We start from the raw sequence: 15,010 nt of genomic DNA, 5'->3' as shown, positions 1-15,010 counted from the left end.
GTCCAGTGGTTAAGACTCTGTGCTTCCAATGCAGGGGGCATGGTTTTACTCTCTAGTCAGAGACCCTACATGCCACACAGTGCAGTCAGGGGTATGAGGGTGAGCAACACATCCTGTCCTTCTTTCACTGCTGTGACTTTTTGTCTATCTCCCTTTCAGTCTGAATCTTTGTCACATTTCTACCTCCCTATTTCTCCATTCACCCCATTTGTTCTCACAGATTCTCACTGACAGACACATATCCATTTCTTCCTTTAATTCTCAAATACCCTAAACACTTCCCCCAAGCACTGTCCTCCTGGCACTGGGAATCGTGGAGACTTGGGAGGAGGTGACCATTGTGGGAGGAGTCTGTGGACCAGATGTTCCTTACAGGGGAGGTGGATGTGGGTTAGTGGTGGTCTCTTGGCAGTTGAAGGATGGTTGAGGTAGTCTTGGCATGGATATGATTAGGAGCTTGTTAGGAGACCTTAGTGTTCTGCATGGGTGAAGAAAGGCAGTGGATTATCAAATTTCCTGTGACCACTTCAGAGCCTTCTCACACTTGAGAACCATCTTCCAGACCAAGTACTTTGTGATGAGATGCCTTCAGTATTCCAGTAATTAAACTGTATATTTGGAGTCAAGGATGCTCTCATTTTGCCAGGCATTGCTTTCCATAGTCTATGTGCTACAACAGTATAATGGCAGAGGCAGTAGAGTGGATTGGTGAAGAGCATGAGTTCTGGTTCATGACATTGTACAGGAGGCAGTGATCAAGAACATCCCCAAGAAAAAGAAATGCAAAAAGGCAAAATGGTTGTCTGAGGAAGCCTTACAAATAGCTGTGAAAAGAAAAGAAGCAAAAAGCAAAGGAGAAAAGGAAAGATATACTATTTGAATGCAGAGTTCCAAAGAATAGCAAGGAGAGATAAGAAAGCCTTCCTCAGCAATCAATGCAAAGAAATAGAGGAAAACAACAGAATGGGAAAGACTAGAGATCTCTTCAAGAAAATTAGAGATACCAAGGGAATATTTCATGCAAAGATGGGCACAATAAAGGACAGATATGGTATGGACCTCACAGAAGCAGAAAATATTAAGAAGAGGTGACAAGAATACACAGAAGAACTATACAAAGAAGATCTTCATGACCCAGATAACCATGATAGAGTGATCACTCACCTAGAGCCAGACATCCTGGAGTGTGAAGTCAAGTGGGCCTTAGGAAGCATCACTACAAACAAAGCTAGTGGAGGTGATGGAATTCCAGTTGAGCTATTTCAAATCCTAAAAGATGATGCTGTGAAAGTGTTGCACTCAATTTGCCAGCAAATTTGGAAAACTCAGCAGTGGCCACAGGACTGGAAAAGGTCAGTTTTCATTCCAATCCCAAAGAAAGGCAATGCCAAAGAATGCTCAAACTACCACACAATTGCACTCATCTCACACGCTAGCAAAGTGATGCTCAAAATTCTCCAAGTCAGGCTTCAACAGAACGTGATCTGTGAACTTCCAGATGTTCAAGCTGGATTTAGAAAAGGCAGAGGAATCAGAGATCAAATTGCCAACACCCACTGGATCATCAAAAAAGCAAGAGAGTTCAAAATAAACATCTACTTCTGCTTTATTGACTATGCCAAAGCCTTTGACTGTGGATCACAATAAACTGTGGAAATTCTGAAAGAGATGGGAATACCAGACCACCTGACCTGCCTCCTGAGAAATCTGTATGCAGGTCAGGAAGCAACAGTTAGAACTGGACATGGAACAACAGACTGGTTCCTAATAGGAAAAAGAGTACATCAAGGCTGTATATTGTCATCCTGCTTATTTAACTTATATGCAGAGTACATCATGAGAAATGCTGGGCTGGATGAAGCACAAGCTGGAATCAAGATTACCGGGACAAATATCAATAACCTCAGACAGGCAGATGACACCATCCTTATGGCAGAAAGTGAAGCAGAACTAAAGAGCCTCTTTTTTTTGTTTGTTTTTTTCTTTTTTTTAAAAGAGCCTCTTGATGAAAGTGAAAGAGGAGAGTGAAAACGGCTTAAAGCTCAACATTCAGAAAACTAAGATCATGGCATCTAGTCCCATCACTTCAAGGCAGATAGATGGTGAAATAATGGAAACAGTGGCAGACTTATTTTTTGAGCTCCAAAATCACTGCAGATGGTGACTGCAGCCATGAAATTAAAAGATGCTTGCTCCTTGGAAGAAAAGTTATGACCAACCTAGACAGCATATAAGAAGCAGAGACATTACTTTGCCAACAAAGGTCCATCTAGTCAAGGGTATGGTTTTTCCAGTAGTTATGTATGGATGTGAGAGTTGGACGGTAAAGAAAGCTGAGCGCCGAAGAATTGATGCTTTTGAACTGTGGTGTTGGAGAAGACTGTTGAGAGTCCCTTGGACTGCAAGGAGATCCAACCAGTCCATCCTAAAGGGAGTCAGTCCTGAATATTCATTGGAAGGACTGATTCTGAAGCTGAAGCTCCAAAACTTTGGCCACCTGATGCAAAGAGGTGACTCATTTGAAAAGACCCTGATGCTGGGAAAGATTGAAGGCAGGAGGAGAAGGGGACGACAGAGGATGAGATGGTTGGATGGCATCACCGACTCAATGGACATCAGCTTGAGTAAACTCTGGAGTTGGTGATGGGCAAGGAGGCCTGGCGTGCTGCCGTCCATGGGGTCGCAAAGAGTCGGACATGACTGAGTGACTGAACTGAATTGAACTGATGAGTTCTGAAGTGTGAATCTGTTTGGTTTCACATTCTGGCCCTACCAGCATCTGCTTGACCTTGAGCAAGTTAAACTCTCTAGGTTTCAGTTCTCCCATTTATAAGCAGGAATAAGTAACAATACCCACCTCATAACGTTATTGAGACCATCAAGGACATTTTATATATAATTCTTACGAAGAATTGCTGGCTTAGACTAAGGACCTGAGAGTGGAGATGCTACTAAAGCTGGCTTGTAATCAGTGGCTGTCTTTTACCAACAGTTATGTACTTAATTCTTTTAATCCCCTCTGTGGTATATATGCCATTACTTCTTTATAGTGGAAATCAAGACTGAAAGGGGTTTAGTAATTTGCTTAAGAGCTCAGTTGGTAAAGAATCTGCCTGCAATGCAGGAGATCCCCGTTTAATTCCTGGGTCAGGAAGATCTGCTAGAGAAGTGATAGGCTACCTGCTCCAGTATGCTTGGGCTTCCCTTGTGGCTCAGCTGGTAAAGAATCCGCCTACAATGTGGGAGACCTGGGTTTGATCCCTGTCTTGGGAAGATCCTCTGGAGAAGGGAAAGGATACCCACTCCAGTATTCTGGCCTGGATAATTCCATGGAGGGTTGCAAAGATTTGGACATAACTGAGCGACTTTTACTTTCACAAAGCTAGTTGGAACCCTGATATTAAATATGACTAATATTTAACAAATAGCTTGAAAATAATCATCACCTCAGGCCTATTCATCAAACTACAGTGATAAGAGCTTAATTTCATTTCTAATTTATGTTATAAATATATATCCTATATATATCCTGTAAATATAATTTCTGTTTATAGGATGGAAGTATTCAGATTGGCATTCCAGTCCCCCGATACTTGTCTTCAGCAAGCTCAGGAGAAACCCAAGGGGGTGCTGTAGCTCCTATGACTGGAACTATTGAAAAGGTATTGACGTAAATGTATGTAGAATGATGTCCAGTAAGTCCCAATAAATGTCTTTGTTGAACTTTGTTGTATATATCCTTCTCCTCCTCTCTAAATCTTGCTCATCGGAAAGCATCCATTTCAAGAAAACAAGAAGATCTATCAAAGATTCAAGTTCTATATTACAGTCTTCAGTGAATCATAAATTTACCTAATTTATGATAAGCACTTTTCTTTGAAGTGGGAATTTCCACCAAAGTACAAATAACCCAGGTTGTCTTTAGTTGACTAAAATGGAACATTCACCAAGCATTATCCCAAATTTGAAAGGTATTGGTGAAGAACAATGTGTTTGTTGTTGAATGCGGTATATATATTCAGATATGAGATCCATACTGATAATGATTTCCAGTGGTGGTAGATCAGTAGTCTCCTTTTATATACTTGCATACAATAGAGTCCCCTCAACTGCATTTAAGTCATAAAAATCCTTGGGACCAACAATTAGAAGAAGAAAACAACTGCTTAAGTAGTATGAATAATATCACCTACTACTCCTGTCTGGAAATGTTCACCCCAGAAGGGCAGTGGACTGGGGAACTTGCACTTGCCTTTCACTCATTCAGTCTCAGTGCCCGACAGGCCTCTCGTAATGTGGGCATCCCTACACAGGTTTTACGATTAAAAAAGTTTTTCCCCCATAACTGGCCTAAACCCAGATTGTTGATTTCATTGAATGCTACTAAACTATCATTCAACAGTGGGTGATCGTGGGGCTTTGAGACGTGTTTCTCATTTTTCACAATTTTGCCTGAACACATTGACTTCAGAACCTAATTCTACTGTATGATGTTTCTAAAAACTACTTAAAACCATGTTAACCAAGAAGATAGTAAAACCATATGGTATATATGATTTCATTTATACTTGAAAAAAGGAAAATAGAGATTTTTTTTTTCTGGGTTGCCAACCAGTTTAATTCTTTTTTTTTTTTTTTTTTTTCCAGTTTAATTCTTTTGACAACCTAAAAACTAGAAAGCCAGGCAAGACCCTGCACTCAGCCTATCATGAAGACATTTAAGTGCAGTACAGGCACACTGTAGAGATACTGCAGTATCTCTACTTGTGAGGCTCCCTACCACCAAGTACCGGAGAAGGCGATGGCACCCCACTCCAGTACTCTTGCCTGGAAAATCCCGTGGACGGAGGAGCCTGGTGGGCTGCAGTCCATGGGGTCGCTAAGAGTCGGACACGACTGAGCAACTTCACTTTCACTTTTCACTTTCATGCACTGGAGAAGGAAATGGCAACCCACTCCAGTGTTCTTGCCTGGAGAATCCCAGAGATGGGGGAGCCTGGTGGGCTGCCGTCTATGGGGTCGCACAGAGTTGGACACGACTGAAGCGACTTAGCAGCAGCAGCAGCTACCACCAAGTACAGTACAGCAAGTCACATGAATTTCTTGGTTTCCCGGTGCATATAAAAGTTATGATTACACTGTAGTCTGTCAAGTGTGCGATAGCATCATGTCTAGGAAAAAAACAATGTATGTACTGTAATTAAAAAATACTTAGATATATGTGTAACTGAATCACTTTGCTATATACCTGAAACTAACACAACATTGTAAATCAACTATACGCCAATATAAAATAAAAATTTTTTAAAAATCTTTATTGCTGAGAAATGCTAACCATCATCACTGATCTCAGTAAGTTACAATCTTTTTACTGGTGGAGGAATATTGAAATATTGCAAGAATTACCAAAATGTGACACTGAGGCACAAAGTGAGCAAATGCTATTGGGAAAATGGCACCCATAGTCTTGCTTGATGAAGTTGCCACAAACCTTCAATCTCTTAAAAAGGGGGAAAAAAAAAGGCAGACAAGACAAGCACATAGACACATACTTCTCCTCTGTATGTTTATATACCAACTCTGTGCACCACAAATCAGGTGTATAATTTACCCAGTTCTCAGACCACATGTGGACCATCACAAAGAACCTCTGTGTTTTTAAATATTAACCTGTCACTCTGAATCTCTAGGTGTTTGTGAAAGCTGGAGACAGAGTAAAAGCTGGAGACTCTCTGATGGTTATGATTGCAATGAAGATGGAAGTAAGTGAAATTCATAGGTTCACCTGCCAAGTAAACTTTGGGAGCTATCAGTCCCAATTTTTCTTTTGTCTTATTTTGTAAGTTAAGACCATTTTAAATATCAGGGGGAAAAAAGTCCTTCCCCAGCCCAGTTGAATTGGGATTTCCTGTAGGGGAGCCCAAGGATCAGTAGTTTTTAAAAGCTTCCCAGCTGAGAGTCTACTGTGAAGCTTGGGCTGAGAATTACTAGCTAATCCAGAGCTTCCCAGTTACTGACCTTGAACGGTTTACAGGTGTATCAAGGTAATGACTCCTCTCAACCCCCAAGTGCACCATAAACATGTTTTTATTTTCTCAGTGTGCTGTGATGTGAGAAAGATCAGGAAGCATTGATACATGACGAAACATCAAAGCAGCTGACTTCATTTTTCACTCTTCCTGTGTCTTGACTTGGTGTGTGCTCAACCCTCGTTAGTATCACAGCCATTGTCCGTCATGCCTTGTGTCTCTACAGCATATCATAAAGGCGCCAAAGGATGGCACGATCAAGAAGGTATTCTACGGAGAAGGTTCTCAGGCGAACAGACACGCTCGTTTAGTCGAGTTCGAGGAGGAAGACTCTGACAAAAGGGAAGCAGATTAAACTCCATCAAATAAACAGCCAGTTAAGCAACATGCTCAGTACAGTATCCACACCAAAAAGAGAAAGTGCCTTCCTGCTTTTCTCGGGATCTGATGACTAGCACTTTTACTAAATGATTGTATGATTCTACTTAAAATCCTTTCATGTTTAAAAATCATGTACTTGGGTCACAAATACAATAAATTCTCTCAAAATATTTCATACTAATTAAAGTATACTTTTAAAATTGGGAGACAGTATGGTTTGTTTCTGCCTCAAATATTTGACCATGTATTGTTTTTAGGCAGGTGTGCAGCAACTTGATGAAAAGAGAACTGAGAGAGAAAAGGTCACTTAACTGAATGAGTTATCTCCCGATCACAGTCATGAGAAAAATGAATATTAACATATTTCAGAGACAGATGCCATAGCACTAAACTCAACCTAAGAGTTTTTTTGCCAAAGAGTAACTTCTTAGGCAGTTTAAAGGCTTGGTTGTTATTTGTTTCTTGTTTTTGTGATTGGAAAGTTTCTATCCAGACCGCCTTTGCCTTTATTGTACTTGCTAAGCTTGTACAAATGTATATGGACACACTTAAGCTTTTGTGTATATGTATTTTATGCACGTATATATAATATTTAAATTGTATGCTAGAACATAATTTTTCTAGAAACACACTTTCAAGCCTCTGCATTTTCAGGTATCTACTGAAGTGTTAAATATTTGTTGAATTGAGTTCTCGCTGCACAGATGAGACTGCATTAAATGTTGTAGAGACTACAATGAAATTTTAAAATATGGTCTTTGTACTTTAAAATGCTGATGACCTAATTGGGAAAATAAGATAATCATGTGAAACATCATGTGGAAAACAATCAGATCCAAAATTAAGTAATTCCATTGTCAAGAGAATGGTGAGAAAGGTACTAGATACTAAATTTGGAAATGCTGAGTTCCCAAGTAAATCTGATCACACAGTAGTTAGAACATCCATTTTTCCAACAAGGCAGCAGGAAACTCAATACACTAAGATGTGGGTCTGGGTGAAGGTTGATGGCATATGATGTGCAGAATACAGGTCTTCAGGAGCTGGGGGAAGAGACTTCAGTGGGCAGTTGTGCTCAGGGTAGGTTTTTTTTAAGGAAGGAGAACCCAAGGGCAATAGCAGGAGTGCATGGAAATTATACACTAGAAAGGAAGGAGCAGAGCCCACACTTGAAAATGAGCAAGTTGGGTTCTATATTCAGGAGCAAATCTGCCCAACTGGAGAGGGAGGTGCTTGGATGGGCGAGTAGGGACAATAAGAGATAAAGTATGAAATTTAGGTTGGGACCAGAAGGTAACTGGCATGGAATGACAGGTTTAGATTTTATCTTGCAAGTTGTAGTTATCCACTGAATTATTTTTCAGCAGGGAAAGCAGTGATTTTGGAAAATTTTATCTGGTTTATTAGAGTCTGTTTAAAAAAAAAAACTTTGACATTATTTTATAAGGGTGAACATTTGTATACCTTATGACCTGACATCCCAGTTCAGAAATGCACAAACACACTTGTGCACCAAGAATGTTGATAGCCACGTTACCCGTAATAGCAAAGCGTTGGAAAGGATCCGAGTTGGTTGGCAGGAGAAGGAATAAATCACTGGTATGGCACACAGTGGAATACTATGTAACAGCAAAATAAACAAGTTAAGAGCATCAACATGGATGAATCTTGAATTCATAATAGTGAAATAGCATGTACCAGGAGATATACACAGTATGGTACTATCTTTACAGACTTGGAAAATCAACTATATTCATATGTATATATAATAAAACTATATTTTTTTGTTAAGGTATGGTTGATTTATAATGTGTTAGTTTCAGGTATACAGCAAAGTGGTTCAGTTTTATATCTATTATTTTCAGATTCTTTTCCATTATAGGTTATTACAGATTATCAAATATAGTTCCCTGTATTATACAGTAAGTCCTTGCTTATCTATTTTATGTACAGTAGTTTGTATCTGTTAATCCCATGCTCCTAGTTTACCCCTCCCCCACCATTTCCCCTTTAATAAAACATTCTTTAAAAAGTAGAATTAAAAATTAAAGACAGTGATTAGCTCCAGGTAGTTAAGCAAGGGGTTGACATGTATGAAGTATGTACAGGTAGATGCAGGTTACTGTTTAGTGTTCCAGTTGTACGGCTGGATGTTTGGTTGATCATATACATTACATATGGTTCAAGTAATATTTTAGAAAATTTATTCTGGCAGTAATTTGCAAGTTGGATGGAAGAGTAAAGGACTAGAGGCTGGAAAACCAGTTAGGAAGAGATGCTTACAGATAGTCATGAGGAAGTAAAGGAAGAGACCATCAAAACCAGGGCTTTTTTTGGTGGTGCCACAGCACTCTCAGCAATGAAAGCATTGAGTCCTAATCACTGGACAGCCAGGGAATATCCTAAACCAGTGCTTTTAACTATACTTTTAGCAACACAGCCTTTTCCCTTGTGTAAACAAAACTTCCTATTTTGACGAGAGGGAAGAGCAAAGGTGCTTTGGTAGAAATTTGGGGTTGCTGTATGGCCCCCTTCATACCCTTCAGGGGCACAAGTTCTTTTCTATTTCATGGTGGAGGAGCTCTGTGGATCACAAGTAATGATGTGTAGAGAAGGAATTGGAAGCCAGCTACCCCAGTTACCCATAAACTGGGGACATTCTTTGAGATCACTGCTGTGGTGCTGTGTGAGTATTTCCTTTGCACATGACTACATCTATTTCTTTTAAAACACTAGGGCATTTGCTGTATACCCGGGCCTCTGAAAGCAAAGATGGTAAGAAATGGTTTTTGCCCTTGCCTCAATTACTGGGAAACAAGATCCAGCTGTATCCAGTAATGTACTGTAATTGATGGTAAGTAGTATAATATGCCTGGGCACCAGGTGCCCTCGGGGGGGAGGGTCAAGCGACTGGAGTAATAAATTCTACTTTGGGTCAGGAAGCTGAGGGAGCAGCAGTGACATTTGAACCAGCCTTTGGAGGAAAGCCATTTGCCAGACACAGAAAGAAGGTAAGACCAGGCCATTGCAGGGAAAGGAACTAGCAGGGCTAATAATAACAGCGAGGTGTGAAGGTGCACACTGGGGCACAGGGTGATCCAGCAGGGGCTGGGCCACGGGGGGCGTGGCCGAGCAGGGCTGCCCATCGGGGACGGGCTGTATTCTGAACACAGTTGGGAGCCCTGGAGATTTTCAAACAGACAGGTTTTTCAGAGTTATTTCTGGCCACGGTCTGGAATATAGATTGGAAAGTGGAAAGAGGCTGGAGACAGTGAGTCCGAAAGAGGCACCAAATATGGAAGCCTGGCCGGGGTGGGGGGTCCATGTTCATGTCTCCTTGACTTCAAAGTAACTCTTTTTTGGATAAGATCCATTTGTAGGCGTGGATCAAAACCTGAGCCATATTGTTAGTTGGAAGAAAGCTGTTTGCTACCTTATCTTTGACCATAACATTCTGGATGCAGTGTTTTAGGACTATAATAACCAAGAAAACAATTTCAGAGCCCTGATGGTTGCTTTTTAACCACTGAGGAAGACATATAGCGTTGTAGACAAGACAGCTTTGGAGTGACAGTTCGTGCATTCAGGTCCTAGCCTGACCACTTACTGTAGTATCTTGGGCATGTCCTTCAACTTCTCTGAGCTCTGCCTGTGAATGAGGGTAGTAGCACTACCTCCCAGAGTTGTTGTGAAGATTAAATGAGAAAATATAGAGGCTGACTATAGCACTGTGCTTGAAACATCATTTATACTCACCTGGCAGTTATTAGTAATTTCTAACTTCAGTTACTGCGTAAGAGCAATTAAGAAACTGCACTAAATTAAGCCCAGCTGGTTATTCTTGCCAGCAAAATTCCCAGGACCTGTGGTGGAGGAAAAATCCTGCCTGGTCATGCACCACTCTGTCCCCTCTCCCCACTCCCTCAGCTCTAGCCCGCTCCAGGGTCAGCCAGGCACCTGTCGACCTCGGGCAGATTGGTACTATCAGGGGAAGCCTCCATCAGCCCCTCCCTCTACAACAGTCAGCTGCCAGGCTGGCTTGTCCCAGAGCCTGTCTGCCTGCTAATGGGACAACAGTGCTTCCAGAAGCAGCTTGCCTCTTGCGCAAAGGCTGGGCCTGGACCTGCTCCACCGTCCGCATCAGTTGTCACTCATGTTTGTGGCTGATACTTGGAGGGGAAATCATGGTATCTGGCTGAAGCCTGTTTGAGTGGGCATTACCATTCCACTGGGCAGCATTGTAGAGAGGGCTCTTACTTAATTCAACTATCTTTTTTCCCCCGCTATCACTGGCTTCTCTTCTCTTAAATACCATTTTTGACTCCCCAGTGGTTCCCTTAGGAATATTGGGTGTCGGAATGTGCATCTATCTTCTGCCTACACATAGCACTTCTGCTGTTGCCGTTAAAATATTTACAGTGTTGATAGTAATACTTTGCATTTCTGTTGTACCTTTCATCGGAGGATCTCAAAAAGCACTCGTAGATATTCACACTAAGCTTCAAAATACCCAGGAAGAGGAAAATGTGATTTAAACTGCATGGTGAGACTGGAGGAGATGGCTGTCCCCAAGTACTTTGCTCCAAGCCCAGAGCAGGGAGTCTTGGGTCATTAGTCCCTTCCTGCTAATGACACCCTGCTCCCTGAGGGCTGGCCCCAGGGAGCTGCAGCCTTGGGGTTAGTAGTCTAACTACTAATTCAGAGTCTGGGTAGACTCAGAGTCTGAGTCTCAGAGTATAAGTTAGACTGTACTCAGTATAGGGCATCCCAGGAGGCCCGGCTCACAACTCTTAAAGTCTCTGGCTGGGTACGAGCAGTCTTGTCTATCCACCCCCACACCCTGTGAGTAACCCTGGAGACACTATTTCTTCTGCGAGTGCCTGGACCATTAGCAGATATCATAGCCCTGATACCAGTGATTACCCTGTCAACCTGACATTTGTCTCCCCACCTACTGGATCCCAGGAAGCAGAATGACTTGGTGCCTCTAATTCGGACTCAGTCTCCTGCACTGAGTTGCCCTCCCTGAAGCCTCCAGCCACAGCCTGTATGTAACTTCCTCCCTCCCAAGAAGGCTAACATTCTCTGTTCTTACCACTGCTGGTTAGCATTTTCCTAAACCCTTTGATTACATTTGAAATAACTCTCATTCCACATACACCACTCCCACCACCAGAAAAAAATTTTCAAAATCACTAACAACAACAAAGGTAACCTGGGATGTCTCTGTCTTCCCAATTGTTTTTATTCCTTTTTCATTACCTCCTATATCATAAAAGCCATATGGTTTTCTCCATTACTGAAAGCAGGCTTCGTGTTAATTTTCATGCAGACTGGCACCTGCCTAAGTTTGTTCCTGTTACATATTTGGCCACACACAGAGCTTCCTTTTTTGATGTCTCCATCTAAACAGACTTCTCACCCACAATTGCCCTTGACCTTCCCTGCTCCTCTCCCAGAACTGACCCCTGCTGAGGTCATTCCTTGCTATGTATACGCAAGATAAGCCATAGATAGATCTTTAGTTCCTCAGCCATGTAAGTATTATTAGTCTCTTCTCAAATAAATATTTAATTTTGGAACATCTACTTTTGCTTTATTGACTATGCCAAAGCCTTTGACTGTGTGGATCACAAGAAACTGTGGAAAAATCTGTATGCAGGTCAAGAAGCAACAGTTAGAACTAGACATGGAACAACAGACTGATTCCAATCAGGAAAGGAGTACATCAAGGCTGTGTATTGTCACTCTGCCTATTTAACTTATATGCAGAGTACATCATGAGAAATGCCAGGCTGGATGAAGCACAAGCTGGAATCAAGATTGCCAGAACAAATATCAACAACCTCAGATAGGCAGATGACACCACCCTTATGGCAGAAAGCGAAGAAGAACTAAAGAGCCTCTTGATGAAAGTGAAAGAGGAGAGTCAAAAAGTTGGCTTAAAGCTCAACATTCAGAAAACTAAGATCATGGCATCTAGTCCCATCACTTCAAGGCAAATAGATGGGGAAACAGTGGAAAGAGTGACAGACTTTATTTTTTGAGGTTCCAAAATCACAGCAGATGGTGACTGCAGCCATGAAATTAAAAGATGCTTGCTCCTTGGAAGAAAAGTTATGACCAACCTAGACAGCATATTATAAAGCAGAGGCATTACTTTGCCAACAAAGGTCCGTCTAGTCCCAGCTATGGTTTTTCCAGTAGTCATGTATGGATGTGAGAGTTGGGCTATAAAGAAAGCAGAGTGCTAAAGAATTGATGCTTTTGAACTGTGGTGTTGGAGAAGACTCTTGAGAGTCCCTTGGACTGCAAGGAGATCCAACCAGTCCATCCTAAAAGAAATCAGTCCTGAATATTCATTGGAAGGACTGATGCTGAAGCTGAAACTCCAACACTTTGGCCACCTGATGTGAAGAACTGACTAGTTGGAAAAGACCCTGATGCTGGGAAAGACTGAAGGTGGGAGAAGAAGGGGCTGACAGAGAATGAGATGGTTGGATGGCATCACTGACGTGACGGACATGAGTTTGAGTAAACTCTGGAGTTGGTGATGGACAGGGAGGCCTGGTGTGCTGCAGTCAATGGGGTCACAAAGAGTCAGACAGGACTGAGCAACTGAACTGACTTTTTTTTTTTTTTTTTTTTAAATATGGAACGCTTCACGAATTTGCATGTCATCCTTGCGCAGGGGCCATGCTAATCTTCTCTGTATCGTTCCAATTTTTTAGTATATGTGCTGCCGAAGCGAGCACCTGAACTGACTTTTACATCTGTAAAATAACTCAGGAAATGTGCCTCAGACACTATTATCTAGGTACTCCAGAGAGGAGTAAAGCAGAGGATATGGGAGAGGGGTCTGTCCCCCGAAGTACCCATAGGGTCTTGCACAGTTACACTCTTACCCATTTTCTGAAAACCTTTCCTCCTTGGCTGAGTATTTTTTCATGCTTTCAAATCTCCACCCAGAGAACTTAATGGTACCAGGGCCCTCATGTTTGCTTGACCAGAGGATCCCAGTCATGCAACTGGCCAGATGCCTTTAAAAACTCAGTGTAACTTAAGGTGGAATTGAAACCTTGGAAATAAAAACTATTCTATTCAGAATGGAGGTTAACATTAAAATATCCTCCAAACAAACAGATCCTCTGATGGCCTCATTTCTAGAATAAGATTATCCACTTGAAGCCTTAATAGAAATACCATGTTTCAACATTGACAAGCAATTTGTTAATTTCCCAGTTGAAAACTGTGGGATTGGACAGTAGATGGAGGCAATGAGGTCCACAGTTCTCCGAGATTTATGATCCTTGAAAGGACTTTGGAAACATCTGACATTTGGGAAAAAATGTAGGTAGATTCAGTAACAGTTTAGGTCTTCTAAGCAGAAGGGTAGAATTTCACCCTTTTCCTGGAGAATGTGAAAACAGATTAAGGGAAAACATAGGACTCACCAAGTCCAGCATTTCACTTATAAAACTGAAAGAATTAAAATTTAAGACAATTTCTTTAACTCTTAACTTTTAAAAATGTTTGTTTCTTATTTAGTTTGCATACTTTTATTATTTGCTAATGTAATTCTCCTTTCAAAAAAAATCTGACTTGCTTAAATATATGAAAACATTTAAAATATTAAAACTACACAGTGGAACCTACATATAAGAAAACTTTATAGGCAAAGGGGCTTCTTCGATGCTCAGTGAGTAAAGAATCTGCCTGCAATCCCCGGGTCAGGAAGATTCTCTGGAGGAGAAAATGGCAACCCACTCCAGTATCCTCGCCTGAAAAATCTCATGGACAGAGGAGCCATGGGGTTGCAAAGAATCAGATACGACTGAGCACAAACCCCTGCCTGTGGGCAAAAATATTTGTCCCTTCCTCCAACAGAATAGCATACACATGTGCCCAGAAATTTGATTTTGTCATTAAAACAAAAGTGGTTTGATCTCTTAGAGACACTAAGAGAAACCACAGAAAAATGTATCAATACCTTAATTATTTTTTGATTCACAGAAATATACCTGTCACAAATCAGAATATGTGTATTGATTTGACTGGTGTGTTTCTCCTGGTGTGAAAAACACTTGGAAGCCAAATTATAATGTTGAAGCTTCTTGTTGAGCAAGAACCCAGAAGAAAGGAGTTTGTTGCATGATAAAAGACCTGACAATTTAATGTATCTCTCTCCACAAAAGCAATGTATACTGTTGGCTCCAAAGCCCCAAAAGGTTGAAGACAATCTACCAATTTCCTCCCCTGGGATTTCCCACTTAAAAAATTTTCATTTGCTCATTCCTATTTTTTTTTTTAATATATTCTTTCTTTGGATTTGTTAATACCGCTATTAGTCTATTTTCCCTAAACTTTCCTGATAAGAATCACTTGGAGCCCTTGACAAGAACAGATTTCTGAATAAATTTCTAAGGGAAAGGACTGGCATTCTTCATAGTTAACAAAGGCCCCAGGAAGCTTTGGGAGTGACAAGTTAGTCCAGAGCATCTGTGTAATGTTCCTACAAACCACTGCAGATCCTGATCCCACTGGTCTAGAGAGGGCCTGAGTTTCTCTGTTCCTAACAGACTCCCAGGCACCAAGCCAAG

At 41.3% G+C, this 15,010-nt stretch overlaps 1 protein-coding gene and 1 non-coding gene across 5 annotated transcripts in view; one reads left to right on the top strand and one right to left on the bottom strand.

Annotated features, from left to right (window-relative positions):
• MCCC1 (methylcrotonyl-CoA carboxylase subunit 1) overlaps nt 1–6,616 on the top strand; it is a 58,709-nt gene extending 52,093 nt beyond the window's left edge. For all 4 annotated transcript variants that reach the window (XM_061166660.1, XM_061166661.1, XM_061166662.1 and 1 more), the window contains 3 exons: nt 3,555–3,662; nt 5,691–5,762; nt 6,256–6,616. In XM_061166660.1, the coding sequence (XP_061022643.1) occupies nt 3,555–3,662; nt 5,691–5,762; nt 6,256–6,384 (309 nt within the window). In that variant the 3' untranslated portion in view covers nt 6,385–6,616. The remainder of the gene's footprint in view (nt 1–3,554; nt 3,663–5,690; nt 5,763–6,255) is intronic.
• Nucleotides 6,617–13,056: 6,440 nt separating this feature from the next.
• LOC133074262 (U6 spliceosomal RNA) lies at nt 13,057–13,165 on the bottom strand. Its single transcript, XR_009697115.1, has one exon. It is a non-coding gene; the product is annotated as a U6 spliceosomal RNA (small nuclear RNA).
• Nucleotides 13,166–15,010: the final 1,845 nt, after the last annotated feature.

The sequence above is a fragment of the Dama dama genome, chromosome 19, assembly GCF_033118175.1.
Source record: "Dama dama isolate Ldn47 chromosome 19, ASM3311817v1, whole genome shotgun sequence".
Taxonomy (NCBI): Eukaryota; Metazoa; Chordata; class Mammalia; order Artiodactyla; family Cervidae; genus Dama; species Dama dama.
The sequence above is the reverse complement of the archived record's forward strand: the minus strand, read 5'-3'. Positions and strand labels throughout refer to the sequence as shown.